The sequence below is a fragment of the Poecile atricapillus genome, chromosome 2 (assembly GCF_030490865.1).
Source record: "Poecile atricapillus isolate bPoeAtr1 chromosome 2, bPoeAtr1.hap1, whole genome shotgun sequence".
Classification (NCBI taxonomy): domain Eukaryota; kingdom Metazoa; phylum Chordata; class Aves; order Passeriformes; family Paridae; genus Poecile; species Poecile atricapillus.
The window spans coordinates 75293854-75321038 of record NC_081250.1 but is presented as its reverse complement, the minus strand read 5'-3'; the positions used below and the strand labels follow the sequence as shown (position 1 = coordinate 75321038).

Sequence of the window (27185 nt, the reverse complement as noted above, 5' to 3'; positions counted from 1 at the left end):
CCACCAAGCATGGACAAATCCAAGCAGCAACATGCAAGGAATAGAAGGTACAGCAAAGAAACTGAAAGACCATTTCTGTGCCCTGTGCATGAATTTCAAGAAAGCACAACCCCATGAATAATGTTCTGGCTGTAAGATTTCCTCAGAACAATGTTTTTAAAGGCTGTATTATCACCTAGCAGTGTTGATTTTCCTCATGTTCCAGAAGCAGCATAGGCAAGGGTTATGTTGTATGTATTTCTTTCATTTTGGTGAAGCAGTTCAGATATGACACATGGTGCATCGTTTGCATTTTTTTACTATCTTATGACCCAGAGATTTTAGGAGTTTTTTGAAGTTTGAGGTTTTGCAAGAATTGGTAAACATTCTATTTCAGTGGGGTCTTTTAACTGATCAACACTTGCATGGGAAAAAGTAGGTTCTTAAGACACAGGTAAAACATCAGAGAGAGTTTGTTCTTCTGGCTTGGATTACTAGCAGCATTTATATGGCACTATACAGAACTGAATGAAATCCGCAAAATCCTGTATATATTCTAAATTATGGATACATTAATATTTCATATATTATTAAGCTACACTTAAGAATATATGTAAGAATATGCCTTCAAATTACCTAATTGGTATGCCTTCTTTTTAATAAAAATGTCACACCTATGTACAAACAAGTAAAAAAAAATCTTCCACAGCTCAAGGTTACATAATTTCTGCTCAAACTGAGCAGTTTAATCGTAAATCTGAATGTGACTGTCTCTCCTGGATTTTCCCAATTCAGTTTTAAGGAAGAACATGTTGAGTTTACATGCAGTTATATGCTAGCCATAGCATTCACTTTCAAGATTTACTCATGTTTTTAAAGTATAAAGACAAATGTTCCTAAGAATCAGTGGAGAGTACAATACAATAGATAAAAAAATGTAGAAAGCGTTATAATTTGGAACAGAAATTATTGCATGGCTGCTGTAAGATCTCTGTTTTCTATATCTGTGGCTGTAATTCTGTTTTATACTGATGAAATGGAAGAACAACCATCTCTGCTGCTGCTATTGGAAGTGGAGAAGGAAGAGGAGAGCATAGTCATTTTACTTCAGGGACAAGAATGTGGAGAGAGAACTTGGAAAAAGCAAAGAGTGAGGTAGAAAACCTGTCTGGATGAGTTTATATTCCATTCTTCTGACAGAACTGCTCATTGAAAACAACAGAGATGTTAATTCGTTCCTATCTTGCATATGATTCTTCTGGAAGTCCTTGGGAAATCAGTTTACAAGGACAAAATCTCTCCAGGGTCCAGGGAAGTGTAACTGTGTCTATAAAGCCTAAACCTTTGATTTGAGAAAGTCAATGGCAAAACTCCCGTTGTCTCCAATTTTATTCAGTAATAATTAAGGCCTTGTAAGCACTAGCAGGATACTCTCTTGAAGAATATTGGCAGGGTTCTCTCCTGCAGACTGAGAGTAAACATTTTCTTTTGTTTAAGTTCACGCACTTAGGGAAATTTTCTTTTCACCTTTAAGTTTTACCATACTAAAGATCTCAAAATGGAAAAAAAAGAAGGCTTGTGCAGAAACCATTCATCACCTCTCCCCTCAATTCCTCCCACTCCTTCCTTTTTCATTTTCCAGAGCCTCAAATACCTCAAATAATAATATTTGATTGTATCAAGAATCAGGGGTAGGATAAACTTTATAAAAAAAATGCTTTTGCAATTTAACACTAACCTTTGTTAGACAGAAATTACCATGAAATCCTTTCAGTGGTGCAGGCGTTAGTTGTGATGTGGCAGGTATTTTATCCATTCATAAATGACTGTAGAAGTCAGGCTTCTTTCACTGACAAATGTTGCAGCTATTGGTAGCTAAATTCACCTCCATTTGCAGCAGCGGTTAATTATGATCAAGGAAGTGAGATTCACAAAGGGAACCCATTTTAGCAATTTTCCTAAAAATATTCCTTTGGTGTGATAAATGACACACACCCTTTTTGAACATAAGAACAGACTTATCTATTAAATAATAATATATTCACTGTCTGTAGACCTTCTGAGCATCAAACATCATCTTTCCTTTGCCGCCTGCCTTTAAGTTTTTACAGATTTCATCATCTTGTGACAGTCCCAAATGTAGAAATGAGGCCTGTGGAAAGTGTTTTTGCCTCTTCAAAATGACTGTGTAAATATTTTACTCACTGAATAATAGAAAATCTCCATAGAGAATAAGGCACTTTAAGAAAATACAAAACCTAGTGATGTTAATTTTGGTTATGCCTGAAAGAGATACATATAGAAACTTCACATTTGTTAATGGAAACAGAGAACAATGGCACCTATTTAGAATTTGATCAGATCTAATGAAATGGCATTTGTTTATAACAAAGCTTTCACTCTAGCCATATTTGCACCATAAATTGAACTAAATTTAACAATAAGGGAGAAGGCAGTCTAATTTACATAGGAAGATAAATCCATTACTGCATCCAATTAATCCAGAGAGGTAAAAAATAGAGAGCATTTTCTTAATCCAAATCAAAGAATGAATAGGTAATTGCAGTTATTTACTATGGAATTTTTCAAGAATGAGTAAACCAGAAAACAGTAGTTATTTCTGTTGCTCCCACTTTTTTAGGGGAAAATACTCTAGATATAAAAATTACCAAATCTGTTGAAAGCTAGTATTTTTAATGCTATTAACAAATTGAATATTAAAATATTTATTTTCTGTGTGAAGTGGTTTGTCAGAAAATCCCATTTCTTTCAAGGATATCTGATGATGATTGGCCTTCTGAAGTATTGATTTAATGAGTTAGAATAGATTCAATGTGAAAACTGCCTTATGAGAGTACTCTCTTGTAAGTAGTGCTTACATTAATTGAAGAGTAATGCACTCTAGTATTAAGGCAAGTTGTATTTCCCTATCTCATTCAGGAGGCAAGCTCTAACTACCAAACTATGATCACAGTGTGTGACTGACTATAGGAACATGGCAGGTGCAGCCTCTAAAAAAAGAGTCTGCAAGCCATCCGTGGAAAGCCATGAAGGGATTCACTCTGTAGGACTGCACTTTATTTATCTAGTGGGAATAACATGTAATGGCCGCAGCCCATATCCACAGCAGGGAACAGGTCTATTTATAACAGCCACGTGCCCTAAAGAGACAATTCTATTAAAGGAATAACGTCTTTAAGTAATTGAGTCTTATTTGACTCAATAAGAAGAGAAAAAGGCTTTATGCACAGAGCTTCCCACCTTCCTACCCTGACCTTCCACACCTGCACAGGGGAATTCTTGAGCTGCTATGAGATCCAATTTAGAGCCACATCCTTTACTCTAAAAGTAAGTTTTTTGAGGGGATAGCTTAGCAGAATGAGAAGAATACGGCATTCACTTGTAGTGAGCCTTTTTAAGCTTTCGGAATAGATTCATCTCTCGTTGGCATCCAGCTGGCCTTGTTTTGAGTGCAGCAAAATTTTCATTGAAAAAATCATATAGCACAGACAGAAAAAAAAATTAAGCAAGACCAAGCTTTTGATTTACTGTATGTATGCCTTAAATGTACATATTTTTCATTGTAATGATACAGTTACTGGAAACATGAATTGGTGTTGTGGGATGCCAAACACCTGTCACAAAGAAATTTCATGCTATAAAATCATGAATAAACTATGTCCCAGCACACTTACAGCCATATCAGGATAATGTTCTTCTGTAAGGATTCAACTGAATACCAATTTTTCCATAAATGTTCTTTTAAAATTCATAAACTTAGCAAGAAACACCAAAAAATATTTTGAAATTCATAAATACATCAAGATTTCTTTGCTAATTTGTTCATTAACTTAATAGCCTAGTTAGACTGGGCTTAGCTTGATTAACAAGCCATTATAATACCAGTCTCACATAAAATGAAAATAATCTTAGAATTAGTTTGATTTACATAATACTAGTAAGTAGTTGTGTTTCCATTGATGGAACAGCTGGTACCTGGAGAAATAGTTATATACTTTCTTCATATTTTGATATACCAGCTGTACAATACCACTAGTAGCAGTGTAGCATTTCCGACTTCCTGAAGCATTTTTTTGTGAACTGGGTTAGTACTGTGGGCCCCTAGAAACAATTTTAGGGCTTTTATGACTCCTTTGTTTTCAGCACCATATGACTGACTGTGGCATATGGGATTCCTTGGAATTAATTTTTTTTTTTCCTGTAAGAACTCAAATCTTTATTGCTGTAAGATAAACATATACATAGCGTGAGATGAAATGTGAAATGAAAACTGTATTTTAGAAGAAAAAGGAATGGGACAATCTGAACAGGCCTCTTCAGTACATAAATTAAAAATTTATTTGATGTCGATTAACTTACTCTCGAAAAAACTCTTCTGTACTTAAGCAAGTTTGCCCTCAATGGGTAGTGTTTTCAATTTTAAGAAGGAACAAGAAGAAATATTTTTGGAAGTCAGAAAAAAAAAAAAAATACAGAGTAGTTCTCCAACTTGCCTATGATCTTTGAATGTCATGACTTTGATAGGCAGATAAATAGGTGCTTCAGTCTGGCTGGGCTGTACAAAGCACAGCAAAGAACAGATACATGCTTGTCTATAAAGAGGTTATAAAAGAGACGTTACAGATCTCAGCTGGAGGCTATTTCTCCCCAGGAGTGCGGTGCAACTTTCTAACATACACTCTTCCTCAGCACAGGAGCACAAACACATCATAATCATTAAGGGAAGGTTGTAAGGTGCTTCCAGATGACTTCCCAAAGGGGCAAGTAAACCACTGTTTTCCCAGCATTACTGACTACATTTTTCAGGCTGATCCTGCTGTTACACCTACCTCTGTCCCACAGGAGAGGTATGTGTGCCAATGCCCTGCCAGGGCAGTGGATACCAGCTCTTTCTCTACTTAGCCTGCAAGAACTCCCACATTTCCCAGCTGAGCAGTAGTGCCAGCTCTGAAAAGAATGGAAAAGCACTTTTCCCCATGGACAGGAGAAATAATAAACTAGTCATGGCAACAGCAAATTAGCAGCACATATCAGCACTGCAGGGTGTATATAGGATTTGTGTAGTGACACACTGAGTCCCAGAGGTATCACAGACTTTGACAAAGGAAAGGTAATGATGTTCAGGTTCTACAAAGCCATGTTCATGTAAGAACTACAGATGATAACTTTCCATCAATTTTCAGAGAGCATTAGCAACCCTACTTGGAGGAAGGGAAACAGACAAAGAAATAGAATGGTACAAAGAAGCCCAATGGTACAATTTGTAAACAGAATTCAGTGAAAGTGTACTGACTTTAATGGCAGTACTCAATCGTTCAGCTGCCTTCCAGCACAATAGTTGTAGATGAGTGTAAAGTCTGCTTTTCATTCAAGCCACAGAACCTCAAAGGTCAGAGAAATAAAGAAGAATAGTCTAATTTTATAGAACTTCAGCTAGGACCACCTAAGAAATTATTGATCTTAGTAACTCCAGCTGAGTTAGTGAGAGAGAGCAAGAGAGAGAATAAACATCAACTCTACAAAGAGCATGAACTAAAGCAACTTGTTCTCCTTCCATGTGAAACTGGGTCAGTTTGATGAAGGTTTAAGGTCAAAACCACTAACAGTCAAGACTGTAAAATCAGAGGACCAACAAGAAGGTTTGGATCATTTACCACCTCAAAAGTAAATAATTAAATGAAGTTTCCCCAAGTGCAGGCTTTACACACAAAAACAGACACCCACAGATTGCCCATATGCTTCTTCTAGAGTAGCTCTTTTCCTAGTTAACATGGAAGAGAAAAATGAAAAAAAAAGAGAAAAGAAGGAGAAAAAAGGAGACTGTGATCAAAGGTGTAAATCATATGCATTACTAATAGATGTTGCAAAACAGTTAACAAATGTTTCCAAAAGAAAGGGCAAATGAATTTTACATAGCCAAGTATTTTAAAAATACACATTTTATGAGAACCTTAAAGGGAAAAACAGATGGCATTTTAGACTGCGTTCTACATACAAGATTTCTCTATCACAGATTGTGAATTATGTATATATCCTTCTCATATCTTTTATATATAAAAAAAGGTTTTAAAATATTAATTTTTTGTAGTTTAGAAAACATTACCATGAATATTTTCAGGAACACATAATCGGAAGTACTAGCTTTCAGAGAAATAAAAATAATAAGAAGAACATAAACAAGTATCCAGAAAATTACTTCTGTTCTTCATAACACCTTGTATCATTTTTACACCAAAATTTCATCTTGAAATATTCCATTTTCAGTTGGATTATTCTACTTCTCTTTCCATTTCATAAAAAAATAATTGAACTACCCTTCATTTTATTTTTCATTATTGCAGTGGAAAAAACTATTTAAATAGACTATCTGTTATAAAGTAAAAATAACAATAAGCAATTTTTTATTTCTCTGGTATAATTCTTACAACTTTGCGTTACCTGCTTCATGCTTGGTCTTAACAATCGTTTAAGATCAAGTCAAAATTTATTCAAATTGAAATATCTTGGTGACTTCAATATAAATTTGATCTATCTCATAATTTTTATTGTTCTTTATTTTTTTTCACAACATGAAAAGTAATGGGTGAACATATTCTAACACAGATAAGAAATAATCATAAAAAGAAGACTTGGACAAATGTAACTTTTACTTCCAAATCACACACAGACACATACACATACACACACATGCAGCACCAGACTTGTAGGTTAATTTCTTCTAAATGAGTACCATTTTACACAAACAATGCAAAGACTTATTTTCAGTACCTAGATTTTTCAAGGATTGTATATAATGAAAGATATACACTACAAATTTGAAATTTTTACATATTCAGGCATGTAAGTACCATAAATATAAATATCACTAAGAGTTACTCCAAATGAGATTATACACTCATGCTTTATACTACCATTTTGCATCATTTCTTCCCCACCTTTGTACAATAGAGAGTATAAATCTCTTCTGCTCAGTAGATAATCTTAAAAATACTGGAAAAATTAACCAAAGTTTAGGGAAAGATGGCTGACTAAATATGCCAGGACTGACCTAGCCTCGGGTAGTGTCTCTATATCTATTTTTTATTAGACACAAGCTGTACCTATGTTAGCAGGTAATGTGAACCAGTGAGAGTGTTCTGTAGGACGAAGCAGCCGATGGAGAGGAATGATGCAGGCAATAAACGCACCTCAGGGTTTTCTGCTGCAAACTAAATCTCATCTGGTTCGGTGGACTAAGTGCCAATTCATGTAGTGCATCCTCTCAGCTTTTTTTTATGGACAAGTGATCTAGTTTGTACTCTCCAAGACCTCTCCTGATGTGAACAAAACTACAGTAAGTCTGAATGGTCAAGAGATTTGCCTCAAAATTGCCCTTTAGTTCAGAATGAAAACACTCATGAAGATTTGCCAGCTATCTGGTAACAATTTTGAAACATGGATATGACTTCAGAATTTAAGAAGTATAATATTACTTCTTAATTTTAAAAGAATCAAACAGAATTTTTAAGAAAGGTCAAATTTATTTTTTTGGACACAGCCCAAAATAGAAGTGAACTTGTCTGCTTTGTATCTTCAAGTAAAAATATAGAACTCTCATTTACTGGTTTTAAAAATTGTGTGGCCTAAAGTAAAGTGAACTGGAATTTAACAGGATAAAATGAAAATTAACTTTAAAATCCGTGAATATGAAAAACAATTTCTGAAAATATTTTTTTTTAATAAATTCTGTCAAAATGTGTTGACAACATTTAGAAAAATGTCTTTATTTACTTCACAAGCATTGTTTTAGGCTCATCTTGTCCTTTAGTGAATAATATTAATGAACATTAAGACTATAAATTACTTTCAGGGGTTTTTAAGACACTGTCATGAAAGAATATCAATGGCTTTGAAAAGTCCTTGAATAAATTTACTCATATTTATCTCTCTAATTTACTTTTTTTCCTGCAGTTTGAGTTACATTACCAGAAAGTAACACTGGAGATAAATTACTGGACCAAATAATTTCTGCCTACTTATTTAACGTATTTAACAACATATGGACTATCCATCACTAACAAACATGACAGTAAACTCCTCACAAACACACAGGATAAAAGAATCTTTGGTTCCCATCCTAGATATTGGGAAGAGGGATTTTATATGCTTTTTTTTCTCCCAAAAAACACTGCTTTATATTTTCCCCAATAATACAAAATTATCTGTACAATGCATAAAATGTGATCAGATTCAGGACATATTTCTTATTATCTTGTATAGCTTATAGGAAAAGTAATGTCAATAGGCTAATTACTTATACCATTACTTTTTGCAAGTTGTTAACCACTAATATATAGAGATAATTAAAGAAAAGCAGCAGCCTGTCAGAATTATTTAATACACTGAGGAAGCCATTACTTCAGAACTGGTCTCTGGGGCTGGACTCCCCAAAGAGACATGCTAACAATCTATTAGAAGGAACACAAGTGAATACCCATAAAGCACAAGGCAGACAGACTGTTACAAACATAAGACTCTCAGTTGCCTGTTTTTCCAGTTATTTTAATAACTTTGTCATCTGTTTTGATGATCCATGAACACAGTAGGCTTGTGAGGACTTGGCAGCACTGACCTTTAATCCCCTTCCATCTTCCCCTTTTTTACTTTACCTTACTTTTTTCCTTGCAGCTTGACATTATTAATGCCAAGACTAGGAATGGACTTGGGAGCTAACTACTTAATCTAAAGAGCACTGCAGTGCTGGATGTAGGAAAATTTAATCAGTAATCCTTTATTTCACTTCCAGGTAGGCAAATCTGCCCAGCTCCCTGTTAGTGCACTCTTCAGCAGAGAAACAACTCCCTGCTTATCAGTTTGGACAATATCAAACTATAGACTATTATTTATATAAAAAGCCCCACATTTAACAAGAATTAGAAAAATCAGAAGGATGGACTTTCTAGTTTTAAGGTTTCAATTTAATTTTTGAATTATTCAGACAAACAATTCATCTTCCTGTACTTCAACTCCCTACTTCAGAAAGAGAGATGATACTTTCTTGCCTCACAGAGCCATTGCAAGGATAGTATTTGAAATGTTCAGATGCCTTAGTGATGAGGCCCATAAAAGTACATCTTTGAATCACTTTATAGACATGTTAATAAACAAAGAGGACAGAACAATTCATTTTTTTGTAGGATCAATTATAATTTCTTTTTTAAAAGTGTTGCTCCAAAACAAAACAATAGTTTAGACATTCATTTATTTTTTAATTGTTAATATATCTAATTTTACTACCCTGAGTAATAAAATTATGCTATATTTGCTACCAGGCTCACCTGGCAGACAATTCAGCTTGCTGAGGAAGGAATGATCAAGAGCACTTCAGAACCAGACTTTACAATAGCTTTCAGATATGATAGTGCAATTAACATCTCAAAATGGTGAACAGAGTAAATAAAATAGTACTTAAAAAAGAACCAAACCTAATCTTTGCATCCAAATGAAGGAATGACTCATTTTTGGTTTTGTATTTTTCTGTACAAAAAAAAAAAAAAGCTGAAGTTATTGTTTCTAATATAAATCATAAACTTGTTACTACCTTTTAACTTCTTGATAATATCAAATTAGTCTATTAGCATATAAATTATTCAAAATAAGTAAATATTTTACTTTTAAAAAATAACACAGCAAGACATACCTTTACTGAAAAGAAATTTTCAATTGTACTGGTCAGTCTTTCAAGTTTTTTTTATAGCAAGCGTCTTTAAAATGGTTTTTAATCAGCACAAATGCTCTCTGCCAGAATTCGTTGTGCTAGAGCAAGAATCTCCTGATTCTGCAAACACTCATTGATTATTTTCTTGGACTCTAATACTGGCATCAATTAAACTAGAAGCAGCTACCTGCTGTTAGGCTGATATAGCTGGGTTTGACAAGCAGAAGTTATTAACTGGCTAATATGACAGTGCTGAAAAGTACTCTTGGTTTCTAGAAAATATATACTGCACTAATAATGTTGATGAGACTTTTTTCCTTAGCTTTCTGCTCCACAGTTTATGCTTCAATTCTCACAGTAAGAAAAAAGCAACATTGTTGCAGCAATTAGACTGTTCTGTCTCACTCTTTTATTATAATCCTTGATTCACATCAGCAATAATGCATACATTTATAGGCTGATGGTTTTTGATGCAATAACTCTTGTGGACTATCCAAATCTGCAACTTGACACACTAAAGAAAATATCTTTGGATCCTACATTATGAAACATTAAAAAACGATGCTCTCTTCAATGTAGTAATTTTACACTGACACCAAGGTACAAGAAAACATAAAAGATTCAGCATCCGCTGTGATCAACATCTTACTCAGACATCACTCCTGAAAACCAGTACTATGAAAAAACTTAAACAACCTCTGCTGGATGGCATAGAATCATCATCAGGGACTTTTGCTCACCCACTGCCACAGTGACATAAAAAAAGGATTTACTAATTAAAACTCATCTACTGACATTATCTTCTAGGATATTGGAACAGAAAATGCTCTCATATTGTCTCATCTTAATCTTTAAAAAACAACTTGAACTGAATACCAGAAAAGGGTTTTTGAAGACCCAAAAATTAAATAAAAAACAAAAGGCTGGTGTACACATTCATGACAGGCCTAAATTCTTATTCACCCAGCACATAATACACCTACTCTTCAGTGTATGTGGGATTTTGTATATAAAGACTGTTTGAAATCATATACAGAACTCTGAAGGTTTTTAAGCTTGCAAGACAAACAAGAAATTCTTCCACAGAAGTAAAACAGATGTAATAAAAAATCCTTTCATTTACTTCTTGATTTTCAGTTTATCAGGCAGTCAGACTAACAAGACATGATCACATTTTTCTCTCTTATCTGCTTTAAGAGGTTATTTTATTTTCATGAAGCAGATTGTGAAGTATAATTTAAACAACCTACTGCCTTTTATATGACATAAGTTTTGCATAAGAGGGTAAAAATATCCCAGCAAAACGACACAGAGGAATAGTTGTGTTTTCTATCTGTCTGTCTTTTACAAGTGTGTTTGAGTTTGAGTGTAGGTACCACTGTGGTTCAAGGGTTGTCACATTGATGCTGCATGTGGATGATGAGCTTGCCTGGGAGGTTTCACTGCACCTGATCAAGACCCCTCACATTCCCAAGCTGGCCTGAGCATTGTTCCCTTTCACTTAGAGTCAGAGAGGAAATCAAATCACAAACTGAGTGTGTGGGCTGCATCCTCAGCACAGCAAATATGTTTTGTGCTTAGGTCAGCTTCAGATAGAAGGGACCTTCTGGGGGACTAGTAGGGGGCCAGAAGAGGCTCAGCTCTTTCTAAGGATGTTTTTAAGGACAATCCTGAGAGTGACATAGACTTGAAAACTAAATAAACAGTTAGTGTGAAATGGCTTGCAGCATGAGATATTGAAAGGCAAGAAGATTTGCAACAACATCCCAAGCCTCTTGCTAACTGGACATTTTTCTTGGCATTACGTTTTTATAGAGACTTGCACTTCTGTCTTATGTTTTTTAAATCTAATATTATTATTAATATAGCCAAATTGACAAAACAATTAGTAAATTGCTATGTGAAGTACTGCAGGTGTTTGGATTTCACATGTGAAGACAAATATTTGTATTTTTCACTAGGAGAAATGCTACTTAATAAAATGTATTTTTTCTCTTTAAAACTGATTTCTTACTTGATGAAATTTCTTGCCCATTAAACTGTCCAAACCACTTTCAACAAAGTTAGATGAGTCACTTTTGGGAACATGACTAATATGAACACTTATCATTATTTTATTCTAGGTGGAGGACCACAGCTGTTACTATCACTGGTCCCCGAAGCGTGGTATACTGCACTGGGTGCACATGACCTCCAACCCAGAACTCTGTCTCTGGCAAAGGTGAAGTCCAGAGCAAGCACAGTTCACCACATAATTTCCAAGTGCCCAGCAATTCGTGCAGATATTGGTGGTGAGTACAATTATTAGCGTTTGGAAATTTGATTTTTTTTTTTATTGTTTTTTTCATTCTCTTCTCATTAACATGCAAATCCTGTTATCTCTGCAGCAACATGGGCATGGAGATACTTTTTTTGGATTGATTCATCTTGTGAAGAATCACTTCCTTTCCTTTGCTCTGAATGTGCCACCTGTTGCCTTTGTTTGTGCCCCACACATCTTGCATTATTGAAGGTGGGAATCCTCCCTCTTTAGTCTCACCCCTATGTTCAGGATATTTTTGAGACCTATCATAATCCCTGCTCTTTGTTTCTTTTCCAGGCTAAGGAAACCTATATTACTCAGTTATTCCTCACTCAGGAGTCAGTCCAAAGGTCCTTTTAGCCTTTTAACTTTTTGTCCTTGTCTCTACTTTTCCTAGTTCTTTGGGACACATGTTCTCTGAGACTAGAGAGATATCATTTCCTGTGCGGAAGATACAGGCTCACCAGAAATCTAGATACAAAGCTGTATTAATGACATCTATTTCCTTCGGCTGCCACTAACAATTTCTAACATCCCATTTGCCTTTTTTGGCACTCACTGCACACTAAGCAAATGTGCATACAGTTATTATGAAGCAAGATCTCATTTGAGAGATTATCATTTCCACAGAGCACAACAATTTATAAATGAAATAAATAAATTCCCCTCCTGCCGCAATATGTACCCCTTTACATCAGATTTCATGTCTTATATTATTCCTGTTTCATAAGGTCCTTTTCCTATTTTTTCATTTAGCCTTTGTCTTAAGTAATTCTAGTACCTTAATTTGATGAGCAAACACTCCCCGGGATATTCTCACACTTTCCAAGATAATTTATGATGACATTAAATAGCACAGGCCCCAGCCTAAATCCTTACTGATGCTGAATATAGCATCATAGTGTCCAGGATGAAACATAGTAATGTTTTTTCAGTGGTCAGTTAAGTATTTTCAGAAGAGTAAGAGTGAATAATCCATCTGTTACTGAAAATCTATTTTTTTTATCTAGCAGTAGCAAGGTTTTAATGGCATTGCAGTATCAATCATTGATAACAGAATCAATGACAACTCTAACTTACATGTTCATGGACTGACCGCTAAAATAAATACAATGCACACAAGGTAATAATTTTTATAATTACAGCTGATATTAGAAGACAGGAGTCTTTTCCAGGTTTGCTTTGTTCTTCACACACAAAAGAGCAAAGAACACACAGAAGAAATAAACAAGAACTTCTCTTGTTGTAAATAGAAGAATAACTACTGCACACAGATATTTAGACAAAATGCATTGTATTTATGCATTTATGAAACAAAACCTTCTCCAGAGGAAAATTAAATTTAAGCTAGTTACTAAAAATTAAAGCCACTTTGGTTTTAATTCTAGTATGTGTCAATACTAGTGGGCATTGTGTTCTCTTATTAGTATGTCTTTCAGCTTTTCTTCTCCCTTTTTCATCTTTTAGGATCTCAGCCTCTGGGCTGGGTGGGGGAGAGATATGTCACGCAGCAGTGTGGAAATAATCACCTTTCTCCTTAGTCACCCTCTCCTGCCCATAAAGCACACATATCACTGCACAGTGAACTACACCAAGGAATTCTTCAGAGTTTAAAAAAAAAACTGGAAGGAAAAGGCCAATTTTACACCAGATTGTTTTTATGCTATGGATCATCTTCCACCCTTAGAAACAGCATCATCTAAGAGTCTGCAAATGACTCTACAAAATTATTGGATTATTTGGGATTTTATAATCTCCATTTAGGTTGACTAAATGATAAGCAAGTGACAACAGAGAGAAAACTATGCTATAGTGCTCCTGTTACAAAATTATTTTCCACTAATGAGGCATCTAAATAATATTTCATTATTTTTATGTATTATTGTTATGTCCTCCATTTTAATCTTGAAAGATGCAATCAACAGTGTTTTAAGAAATAATTATTATGTAGTAAAGACAATGTTCATTTATGAAAGACAATTCATTTTATCAACATATGTGGAAAATATAAGCAAGTTTTCGGGTACACAAAGTCTACTTGAAACTGGAAGAGAAGCTGTAGAGTTCAAAACTGTTGTTAACTGGGTTAATTCCTCAGAATCTAATAGGATATGTAACAGATCCTTTGCAGGAAGTAAAGTGATTGCAACTTTTGCACCAGAATGGATAGCAGACACAGGAAGGCAGAAAGAAGGATTAGGGAATGGTTGTCTATAGAGGGAGAGACACAGGTCATGTAGAGCCTGTGGGAAAGGAAGCCTTGTGGATAGAGAGGGAAATGATCATTGCCATAAAACCAATACTTGCTCCAAATCCATTGCTTTCTATGTTATATGACAGAAGTTGTGGTTTGATACATCACCTTAGAGGAACAGGGTGTTTTGCACTTTAGGACATCTGCTGCCCCATCTTTCAGGGCCCTAAGTCACAAACCCTGTTATGTAATGGCAGTTCTTGACAGGACTGACAATCCCAATCATTGCTATATCTGACTTGTATACAAGGATATTCGCTGCAGTGACTGAAGATGACATAACCTTCTAACTTCTTAGCTTCTCCTATATATTGGTGCTGGACAGCTTATAGGAAATTATTAATTCTTTTTCTTATGAAGCATGTTTTATTAATGATTGATTGATTCTAGCTGTGGGGTTTTGGGTTTGTTTTGTGGGTTTTTAGATTTCTTTTGTTTGTGTGTTTGTAGGGTTTTGCTTGTTTTTGTTTTTTTTAGTTTTGTTTCAGAATATTTATCATATTGTTTGAAAAAATGAATTTAAGTTTTAATTTTGTTACATTCTATGTCATGTTCCTTCTTTGGTTTTGAATTTTAGTGGTGATTTTCCACGCTGTTTTCAAAAATTTGCATTTCATTGAAACTATTTTAATCACAGGATCCACAAGGAACTCTAAGTCCTTGCCTGCACAGAACAGCTTCAAGAGCCATACCATGTGCCTGAGAGCATTGTCCAAATGCTCCTTGAACTCTGTCAGGCTGGTGTTGTGACCATTTCCCTGGGAGCCTGTTCCTATGCCCAACCACCCTCTGGGTGAAGAACATTTTCCTAATATCCAACCTAAACCTCCCCTGACACAACTTCAGCCCATTCCCTTGTTTTCTGTCACTGGACACCACAGAGAAGAGATCAATATCTGCCCCTCCTGTTCCCCTCACAAGGAATATTTAGCTCCAATGATGTCTCCCCTCAGTCTCCTCTTCTCCAGGCTGAATAGACCAAGTGCCCTCAGCTGCTCCTCAGACAGCTTCCCCTCAAGGCCTTCACTATCCTCATAGCCCTCCTTTGGACACTCTCTAATAGTTTTATGTCTTTCTTACACTGTGGCACCCAAAACTGCCCCCAGCACTGGAGGTGAGGCTGTCCCAGCTCAGAGCAGAGCAGGACAATCCCCTCCCTTGCCTGGCTGGCCATGCTGTGCCTGATGCCCCCCAGGACAGGGCTGTTCCTCCTTCACTGCTGACTCAGATTCAACTTGCCGTGGACTAGGAACCCCAGGTCCCTCTCTGCCGTGCTGCCTTTCAGTGAAAACTGTATAAATGTCCAAATAATATAACTATTCATACTTTGACAACTATTTAAGTAGAATTATAAATTATTTATATTTCTCAAATTTTCAGTTTGCATTTTTTTCCAATTACTCTTTTAAAGCCAAATCTGCATCTTTCTACAATGAACAAAGGAAATAAAAAAGTGCACATTGTGAAAAAAGTAATCCATCTCACCAATATGAAATCCTGAGCTTTAATCTAGTCTCCTGTCACTTAGCAGCTCTTTAATATTTCCATAGTTTTTTTGTTTCCCTCCTGACAATTTATACTTTTCTAGAATGTTTAAGTGAAGCATTATGCTATCCCGTCTGTTTTTAAACACCTTGCATGTTGCAGCAAGCATAAATTTTATTCCATTCCTAGGCCTTCTTGCTATTTTGGTTTACAGATTGTTACCCAGGTACAGGAATCCTACAGGTATTTAATACTTTCCCACATTTTGCTGTCTGGAAAATGCTATTTGATTTATTGATTGGCATTCTGATGATCTTCCAGAAAGGAGGTCTCAGGATCCCAAATGCTTTTAATTAATGGTCTAATGTTTCACTGGTTATAAATTCAGCTTGCATTGCTGACATACAGAATACATGGTCATGTCTGATCTGACTATCAATTACACTATGTCTATCAGGTGAACCATAAATTCTCAGCCAAACTCCATATTTAGATTAAACAAATTTAAAATCTTCAAATTTTCTTGGATTAAAAGAGAGAGTATGTTTTGGTTTGTCTGTTCTACTCAAGTCCTTTGAACAATTTCTATATATTTTTTAAACTATCTTTTCCCATATTTCCCTGTTTAAATAAACTTCTTGCCCAGATGAAGTCATTTATACAGAAGCATTCAATATAAAACTACACAACAAATATAAGATTTTTTATTACCAGTTTAATTTCTACAAGCTCATTTGTGTTTCTCAGTCTGTGTTGGCAACATAAATTTCAGACACACAAGCACCATTAGCACCATACACTCAGCTGTATTCAGGGGTCTTGTGAGACCCAGTCATTCATTCTAACGGGACCGTTTCCACAGGCTCTGAATCTTCTACAGTGAGCACTAAATTCTTGCATAATATAGCCTGCTAAACTTTAGAGCTTGAAATATTCCAGTCTGTGACCTCCTTAGCTGTTCAGAACAATAACCTCAACCTTCTACATCCTCTAAAGTGTGGGTGACAGCTGAAGAAGTTGATCCTTCCTTTTTATTTTGATCTCTCCTGAGTGTCCTGAGCTCACTTTTTCTCCTCTCTCACGCAATCATTGAAAACACAGTTCTTTTTTTTTCAGCTCCAGATACCTCATATAATTTTCATCAATGTAAGGACCAGAGGCAAGAGGTCTTACTACTCCTATGCTCCTAATTTTCCTGCTATGAGCTACCTAAGCAAATCAATAAACAAAGTGAAGGCACTAGATCAATAATAAATGTTCTGTTGCAAGTTGTTAATCTCTGCTGCATGTCTTTGTACCCCTTGTAAAAAGGTAAGCTTTCAGGATGAAACATTACATGCAAGTCTGACTTGCTCATAGGGGTTTTGTGTTTCCACGGTTCCATTTCCTTCTCACACTTTCACGTGCAACTGTCAAAATTACTTTGTGTCTCACAGACTCTATGCAATATACAGGATGCAAAGCTTTTAAAGTCATAGCTTTTTTTCACCAGACAGACACAAGTGGAGAGACAAAGGTCTCAGCTCAAGAGAGCAAGAAAAGAAATCCAGAATTCTGATATCAGTTCTGATTCCTCTTACACCTTTTTAACCATTTTATTTCTCATCAATTTCCTTATCTGTTATAAATCGTGACAGTGCTTTTGCTTGAATATGTGCATGGCATAAACTCTGTAAGCCAATTTAGTAAGCCAGGTTAATGTGATCATGCCTGAATGCTCTTTAAATTACTATCTAAGGACTACTAAGGCCAAACAAGATTTCGCTTTGATGTCGGCAGACAGAGGTGAGTATATGTTCGATGTACTGAACAAGCTCATTCTTATACATAGCGTATCTTTCATATTCAAATCAGCCAGAAATGAGTAACTGTGATGTCCTGCATCATGGGAGTCAATTAATACATTACTAGCAGCAGTCCCTGAAACAATTTTCCTCTCCTTGATGATGGCACTGTGCAAATGTCTAATGGAAATACTACATGGCTATCTCTAATAATGTTCCTTTAGTTTGGGAATGGAATCTGATAAATTGCGAAAAACCCTTTTGACAACTTTAAATGAAATATTATTTTGATCATCTTACTAGAAATCCAGTAGAAATACAATTTTAAAAAGATAAGTTTAATCAGGGTCCATTTATTAATAAATTTAAGCATTTTTTCCTTCAAAAGGCAACAGCTTTTAAATTCACTGCATGTATTTCTTTTCCTTGAATTTTATTTTTTCTTTCAAGTTTTTTTTCTTTCAACTCCATGCTTATGAATAATGCTGAAATGATAGCCACTGCACTGTAAAATTGTTTGTCATAACAAATTCTAAACAAGCAGTACAAAATTTCATTTACAGACTGCCCTGTCATCCAGACACTCACCCAAGAGGGAAAATAACCGTAAAGAGAGAGTGTGTATTCACAAGTACAAGTTGATTTAAGCCTGATGGAAGGTGGTCAACATTAATTTCATTATCTTAGAAATTGTCCACTATAAAATGCATAAATGAATTCTATGCTTATATTTCAGATGCAGTGGATATATTATATGGTTTCAAAAAAGCACACTCTTCTGGTCACAGATATAGAGCTCTGCTTCCTCCAAATCAGCATGCTTTCTGCCTTGATATATGGGAAAACCTTTGAAGATGACGATGCTTTCTCAGGACTGAGTCAGATGAAAAATACCATATTGTTACATTGCTCTGTACTGCCATAGAGCAGTCATGAGTATTAAATTTTTCAGCATCCTTTTCTTAACAAAACATATCTGTAGTAGCTTGTAAGTGAGCATGTATTAATGTGACAGAGGTTCAAAGAACAAACTGCTGTAAAATATAGGTTATTCATTGGCAAAAAAAAAAATCTCGTAAACTGAAATTCTGGGATTTTTACTTTTTATTTCTGTGCTGGAAAATGGAAGAGAAGTGGTCACTACATTGAAGAGGACTTTGCAATCTTTTCCTATGCACCCAGTCTGCATCAAGTACAAGTTACCATATGCCTATCTCTGCAAACTTGAGGACAGACAGCAAAAAAACTCTTACTGGAAGCAATTGTACAGGTGTACAGCATGAGAAAGATATGATGCATTTACACACTAGGAATACAAAGACACATAAAAGGAAGGAGATACTACATCCAGCACAACTAAAACCTTTGCTAATTGTTCTCTTGAATTGTTCTCTTGAAAGTTCAGATTATTTTGCTGCCTCCCCACGTCACTGTTGAAACCCAGCAATAAATAAAGGTTACAGACATATTTGTGGTGTTCTGGTGGGGCTGCACTGCCTTCAGCTATCCTTTGCATAAGGGCATTTAAAACTGCTACCTTGTTTGTGGGTATAAACTGTGCTGGGACTTGTTCATGCTTGAGGACCTGATTTTTTGATCATTTCAGTGAGACCTGAGCTTTTGTACAACAACAAAAAAAAAAATAAAAAAAAAAAAATCATTAACTTGGCTTCATCCACACATGCTGTTTTTGAAGGCCTCTGGAGCTTCACACTACCAGGAACACAAGTAAAGCACTGCAAAGTAAATGAGAAATGATTTTACTCCCAGAACCTTGTCTGTTTTCATAGGTCACATGGTAATGCTGTATTCTAATTTTACTTTTTAGACTGGATCTGCTTAATGATGTTGAGCAAAGAGGGTTATCTTCTGTTTATCAACCTGATGGATTTTTATTCCTCTCACGGATTACACGAGCAAATTCCCAAAATTTATTAATAATCAGGTTAAATGCTTTTAATGTATAAGCTTCAAACACTATTTCAAAATCACCACCTGTAAGCTAGACTAACCCCCATCACTTTGTAAACTATATTTTGATTTGCAACCTGACATTTCTTGAGACATTTGTCTAAAAACAGATGTGGAAGGAATTTCATGCACTGGCCGATAACAGAAGACATAATTGCTGTAAATCTGTATTCTCTTACAGAAGGTTTGCAATATTAGCTAGTAACCCTACCCTGTTTAGTGAAACTGTCAGCTGATTTAATACAAAAAATAAATTCCTATTTATAAATTACTGTGACATTATTAGTGTAGTAGTTCTATAGTAAGTAATATAAATGCCTATGCACAGACGTCCTGATATCATGTCTAGAAGAAGATAAAACCCTGGTGATTTCAGGTCCCATGAAATATCCTACACTTTATAATATACTTATTACCACTTTAAATATAGAACAGTATGGAACACTAGCACATATAAAACAAATTAAATTGAAAATATATGCTTTTGGAATGAACATTTAATTTTGGTGAATCATTTATTTCTGCAGATTTAGTTCTGCAATCCATAATTCAACTGCATTTAACAACTTAAAAATTTTATGTCTTTTTAAAAAATTGCATACAATCTAAAGATATTGATTGGTGACTGGTGGGTATATTTTAGTATGTTGACAATAGTTTGAATTTATATGAAGCTTGGGTTTTGTTATCTGGATTTAAAAGGACGCTTTCTCTTTCTCTGCCTCTCTTTCAGTGTTATACCTTCATTGAGAGCTTTGTGGAAAATGAGGGGTAAAAACAAAAATCAAAAAGAGATTCAGCAAAGTTGACATATAAAGACTCGCAAGGTTTGTTGGGTTTTTCAGATATATTGAAGTAAATAGTTAATATAGATAAAACAAGTTGTGATAAACATCAAAATAAACATTGTTGAAAAAGGTCATTACCTGGAAGTAGTTGCTCTGTTCTAAAAGCAGGTGTTTTGACATAAAAAAGGGGTTTGACTTTTTGACTTTCCTCATACTTGAAAAGTGTCCCACAATTTATAACATTTCAAAAAAGTCTCAAAAGAGGTAAAAGTATTCCAGATAAATCTGTGATAAGTGTTACTCTTAATGAAAATGTCCTATTAGTTTTAAAGTTGCTTATAAACTTAATGTCTGTGGAGCAAAAACAGGACAAAAGAAGACACTGATTCATCAGTACATTGATAATAGTCCATTTTGTGCAAAATTAACATTCTTTTGGCAGTTTAGGACTGACCCTAAATAACTACCAAGAAAAATTTACACTGAGGAAAAAAGACTAATGAAAATATAGTGGTGCAGCAGTAATATCTCTGTCTTTTGATGCTAAAGGCACAGCAATCCCATTGCCTGTGCTACAGCATCAAATGTGGTGAGAGTCCTTGTTGGCATCTTCAGCAAGGTGAACAAAAGTATGTGTTAGAGAAAGTGTAACTTGTATCAACTGGATATCACAAATATGTTTTTTTTTTCATTATGTGGACCCCCTTTTCTTCAGACTTACAACAAGCTGATTGTATTAACTTTGTGACACAAACACACTGCTTTGCAAATTGCTTTGACCAATATATTTTAGGGCTTAACAAAAATGTCTTCACGTGCAATATCCAAGTACATTTTTGGCTGCTTTGCTAAATAAGCTAGTGTTTTATTTATACATTGTCAGAATAGTTTTCTGGAAGAGTAGGAGGAAATATTAATTTTCTGTTGATTTATTTATATTTTGGGGGGAAAAAAAAGAGATTTCTTGCTTGTACACTAAACTACACTACAAAAAAAAAAGTTTCACAATGATATTAAAGGAAAAATTGAAGCATGATGACTCATTTTTACAGTAGGTGAATCTAAAACCTTGCTGTCTCTGGAAGTGGCATTTGGGGACCCAGGAAACAATTTCCCGACTTGTTATTTTCACTGAGTAAGGTCCTTTACTTAAACTGAAAATTACACACATCATCCAATTATATACTCTGCTAAGATTTTTTTCAGGTTTCCTTTTCAGCTTTCCTATCTGAAAACTCTATTATTTAAATTCACTACCCCTACACCCCTCAATCAGTTTTCTGTCAGTTATTTATGCCCTCTTACAGAAACATTATAATGAAAGAGGGAATTGCAAAAATTCTCTGCAGGTATGACTGTGCATGTCTACACACAGTATAAAAGCTGTAGTGCAGGACTTGGAATTATGAAGCAATAAAGCATATTAGAAATACTTGAAAACAATCTGAACAATCAGAAATAAAAGTAAATGGTTAATAGACATAAGACAACAGACCAAAAAAGGTGTGTCTTCTTTAGCTGAAAAGTGACTTGGAATGACCATATCAATCATATCAATCACAGGAATGACTGTGCATTCTGGGGTTGAGATTTAAGGTTTACATCTTATCTCTTGATATCAAAACAATGTTTGTTGCTAAAAATCAAATATGTTATTACAGTAGTCTCAATTAAAATTAGTTGTTAAACAGAGTTATATCAGAACTTTTTTTTTTGTTAGTTTGTTTTTATTGCTGTTTCTGTTGGTTTTTTTTTAATTCCAAAAGCAAGAATGGGGAAATAAGACAAGCTTACAAAGACAGAAAGTATATAGTGACTACAGGAAAGGCTGGATGGTAAAAGCAATGAGCAGAGGGAACTACTGTCAGTTGAAGATTTGTCCCACCAGAAACATATGCATTTATAATCTATTATATTAATTGTCTATATAATTTGAACTTTTAAAGAAATAGTAAAAAAATTACCTTTCCCACATACTGAGGTTCAGAGCCCATGTACTCCTCCAGCACAAAAAATTGATTCCACACCCAGCCTCGTTTGACTCGCTGGGCAGATGATCTCCTCCCTGGCACTGGGACAACATCTTCTCTTGGCTGTGCTTCTAAAATCTCTTGTGGTTGTGTATGCAATGGTGTTAGGAGACCTCCATCAAACAGGACCCAGAGAAGCAGGGATAAGCAGTTCCTTGTGAGCATTGGCAATGGCTTCCCTACCGCAAGTAATAAAAACTCCAGCACTTAATGCAGAGCAGAGGAATCCAGGTTTGAGGTGTCTGTGGCCTTCACCACTTAGCTTCTGATTTTATTGCAGAAATGCTAATGCAGGCATTAATCCTTCTGATGGCAAGGTATTTGCTGCAGTAAATTCCATCTATAGGGACCTATAAAAGAGATTTACATGCAACATCAAATTACATAGGATTACACTGAAGCATTCATCAAAATTCTCACATCTAGTTAGTTTCTAAAGACAGAGAAAAAGATTAAGAATCACAGTTTTAAAAACATTGCTATATGCATTGTAGCACTGAGCTGCTCTAGAACATAGAACAGTTATTACAGGAATACCTTGTTCTTGCTCTGCTTAGCATTACCTTTGTGTCTGCCTGAGAGAGGGCTGTAGCCTTTGCTTTAGGATCAGTTGTCAAACAAAACTGTTTGCCACCAGTGATATCAAAAATGTTTTTTTGTAAATTTTCCAGATTTACAAACAAAACACTGGAGAATAGGGGATCCACTCTTTCACCCTACTGTCTAGAGAAGGAATCCTTTGCTCACTTTCTCTGTCAGAAAAGCCTCTTGAAGTTTTCTCTATAGTGTGCTGGTTCCCAGGTATAAAAAATAACTGCCTTTAAGACTTAAGATAGATCCATTTTACATTTTAAAAACAAAAATACAATTTATAGCACTATGGAATTCACCACTTTATTAGGGCCATATTGTGTCATTGATTTTTAAGCATAGGTTTCTAGGAAATCAATAGAGTTCTGCTTAAAAATCAATGACATGATATGGACCTAAAAAAAAAGAATAATAAAGTACTTAACCATGTATATTTTTCATTTTCAAATACTGCCAAAGGTTATATTTTCCTTATGAATAATATCATAGCTATACGTAAAAATAAATAACATAGAAATTCTTACGTCTTAGGTACATGCTGAAGTATTTACAAGATAGGATTTATAACCAGGAACCCAGAAAACTTAACAAGACTTAAAAAAAACAAAAAACAAAACCAACCACCCTAGAAGAATAACTGCACTTCTAACTATGCTATATTAAGGGTGAGATTTTCTGTTCTGATTTGAAAGGCTATGTTTTAGGTCTTGATAAAATAAAAAGTAATAAACCTGGTGAAAGATGTCTACTGACTGTTTTAATACTACCTTCAGCGAGGATAAAATATGAGAAAAGAATTCCAATCTGCTCAGAATCCTTTAAGTAAAAGTTTTTCTAAGTTATGTTCAAAACATTTCAATGTTTTTCATTTGCAGCAAAATATTCTTTTGTGCAATGGGTAAAACTATCTTACTTGCATGATCATCTTCAGCCTATGGATTTTATTCCAGCAAAGACACTTTAAGACAGGACTCAATTACATCAGACATCTGCATTCACTATATTTGGTAGGAACTTTTTTTTTACTGGACAGTTCACATGTGGTTTTCTGCTTCTCTTTTTTAATGCATTCAGTGGTATATAACATCACATTCAGACTGTGTTCATCCATAATTCAGTTCCAAGATTTCCAAACTTTTTTACCTCTCCTGATCCATGGTTGCAGAGTGCATGCCTCGTTTTTATGGCAAAATCATAGTAATCATGAAACATAGCAAAAAAATAAAACAAATCAACTCAACATGTCCTCTAGTATTGCCGAGACCCAGGGAGGTGGAAACAAATATAAAAAAAGGGGTGGGGTAGTCTGCACCACTTCAGAAATGCCAAAGCCATGTTGTAGTCAATTTAATTGCTGTACCACTTCTCTTGCTGAGAAAAGTCTGTACATTGCAGTTCTCCCAGCAGAGCTCTGCCTCCGGCCATGTCTGTCAGTCAGGGAGCTTTTAAAATGTTATACAGCACCAAAAGTAATGCAAAGAGATTGAAAGACTTCAATGAAAGGAGAGCAATTCCCCCTTGGCTGGAAGGTTAGTAACCAAGTGCAAGGCACAGAGCACTTTAACCCCTTCTCCATTGGTCTCCCCGACAGCCTCCCAGAATGCCTACTGCAGAGTCAGGAAAGAGCAATGCCAGTGTTTTCTTCATTTCCTACAGCTTCAAAAAGATGATGAATGGGAGGGTCAGAGAAAAATGAGAGGCTAATGGAAGTTGCAGCACAAGATTGTAGCAGAGATGCCCTCATCGGCTTCAAAAGAGTTCAACATGAAGAATTTCTTCTCTTTTTTCCTTTTTTTTTCTTTTTTCTAATTTAAAACTCAGTAAGGCAAATAATTGAGAATCTCACACTTTGGCACTTGAAAGAGCCACTCCAACTTTCTGTTCTGTAGCATTTCTGCTGTAGGAAACTGAGGCAGAAGGTTATCCCCCAGTAGGTTCTTCCACATCATTTCATTGCTGGCTTTGGAGGAGGCTTGGTCTGATAGAATATATCTTATAACACCACTGAAACTTGCACAGGAATATAATATATAATATATAATACATATATTTTTCTTTTAGTCTGTGCTTATTGCTCTGCATTTTCTTTTTAAGCTATGGATGTAAAAACCTGTCTTAGTGCTTTTATACTGTCAAATACTCATTGGTCTCTTATGTACCTCTGATCAGAAAACCACTAAGACAACTAGGAGACAAGGAATTAGAAATCCAATCAGAACAATTAACCATAAGGAAGGTACTTTATTTCCTAAATTTTTAGAGTATTATATCCAGTGATGTTCATAAAGAAATACTTATCCAGTGAGATACTTGTGAGCAGACATGCACCCTCATTTCTTCTCTCTCCTGCATATTACAAAAGTACAGATGGTCAGATTTTTCTTAGATCTTGGGGGGTTTTTTGATATTAGCTGTTGCTAATATTCATTTCTTCAAACTATCTTGTATGGATTTAAGCACCGTTATGCATAATCTAATTAACCCATAAAGAGAGCTTCGAAGAGATACCTTGTATGAATTCAGCCCCATACATGCTTTGATAACCTGAGATTACATTTATTCATTTCCCCAGTTTGATAAAGGGAAACAAATGAACCAGCAGCAATTACATCTTTTAATACACGATTATTAAGAAACCTTGATCATATTTACTGTGTTCCCCAAACTGCAGGCTTAGAAACTCATGAAATGCAAATGATGAATAAAATATCACTACTAAAATTATTTATTGGGAATGAAAAAATGCAGTATAAATGGTGCTCCTGCAAGAATTCTGATTCTGACCTGTACTATACTGCCATTAATCTAAAAAGCCTGTGCAAAGAAATGCTTTTGGAATACAAAATTGATGCATGCCTTTGCTGCTACAACAACCCTTAATCAATAGGAGTCATGGTACTGCAGACACAAATCACCTCACCAAGCTTGGCAAAGGTTATCCCTTGTAGAGAGAACAGACATAGATCCTCTGCAATCACTAGTATGCACATCAGGCCTTGTGTAGAGCAGTATTTGAAAAGGAACTCTAAATGATCTTTGATCTTGTCATGGCTTAATCCCAGACAACTCAGCCCCACCCAGCTGCTTGTTCACTCACACCAACTGGGATGAGGGAGAGAATCAAAAAGATAAAAGTGAGGAAACTCATGGGTTGAATTAAAGACAGTTTAATAGATAAAGCAGAAACTCTAAATGCAAAGAAAGGAAAAATATAAGTTCATTTACTCCTTTCCCATTGGCAGGAAGATTTTCAGTCATCCTCAGGAAAACAGAGCTCCATAATACATAGTGATGACTTGGAAAGATAAATGCCATCACTCCCAACATTCCAACTTCTCTTCTTCTCCCCAGCTCATGCTGACCATGACACCATATGGTCTGACATATTCCTTTAGTCAGCTTGGATCAGCTGTCCTGGCTGTCTCCCATCCCAACTTCTTCTGTACCCACAGCCTCCTCACTGGTGAGGTGGGGTGAGGTGCAGAAAAGGCCCTGACTACTTAAGCACTGCTCAGCAATAGCTAAAACATCCCCGTGTTATCTACACTCTTTTCAGGAAAATTCAGAACACAGCCTCATATTGGCTACTATGAAGAAAATTAGTTTTATCCTAGCCAAAACCAGAGTATATCTGTACAATGTATCTACTTGGATGAGGCCACAGAAGCCCTACGGTCACATGCAGACAAGCAAGAAACACTAAAGCTCCATGGTGCACTCAAACCTGTCATCAGTGCAGCAAAGCTGGTAATCGAACCTCCATGAATGGAGGCAAATTACTTACTGACAAAGTATCCATTATACACTGATGGTGGGAACATTTCTGCAGCCACCTTAACCGTAAATCTATCAGCACAGAGAACCCTTTGGCTCATGTGAAATCAGAGCTAATGTAGAACAACCATCTTCCTACCCATAAAAAGGTTTGAAAAAGCTTGGTGTTACTGTAAGATGCTTGATCATGCCAGCTGGAAAGCCAGATAACATCTATAACTATGGATATGCTGTAATAGCTGACCATGTAATCATGTTTCTCTGCAATATCATGCAATAAGAAAATAAAACAACAGAAAAAACAATTCCATGTTTTTGGTATCTATTAAAATTAACCACTAAAGTATTTCAGATTATATACCTTCTGGTTAAATAACAAGTGAAAGCATATGGTAAATCTTTCTCTGAGTTTAGACAAACCAGTTAGGTGGATATCCTCAAAGTTATTTAATTTAATAAATGCCATTGGATTAGGCTCTAAATTACCATATTTCTTTGTGAGTTTGACT

General features: G+C 35.4%; 1 protein-coding gene across 2 annotated transcripts in view; it reads right to left on the bottom strand.

Moving 5' to 3' along the window:
- The window catches only part of CDH12 (cadherin 12), a 156373-nt gene extending 133897 nt beyond the window's left edge, over window positions 1-22476 (bottom strand). For both annotated transcript variants that reach the window (XM_058831735.1, XM_058831736.1), the window contains exon 1: window positions 22246-22476. In XM_058831735.1, the coding sequence (XP_058687718.1) occupies window positions 22246-22476 (231 nt within the window). The remainder of the gene's footprint in view (window positions 1-22245) is intronic.
- Between the last annotated feature and the right edge of the window lie 4709 nt (window positions 22477-27185).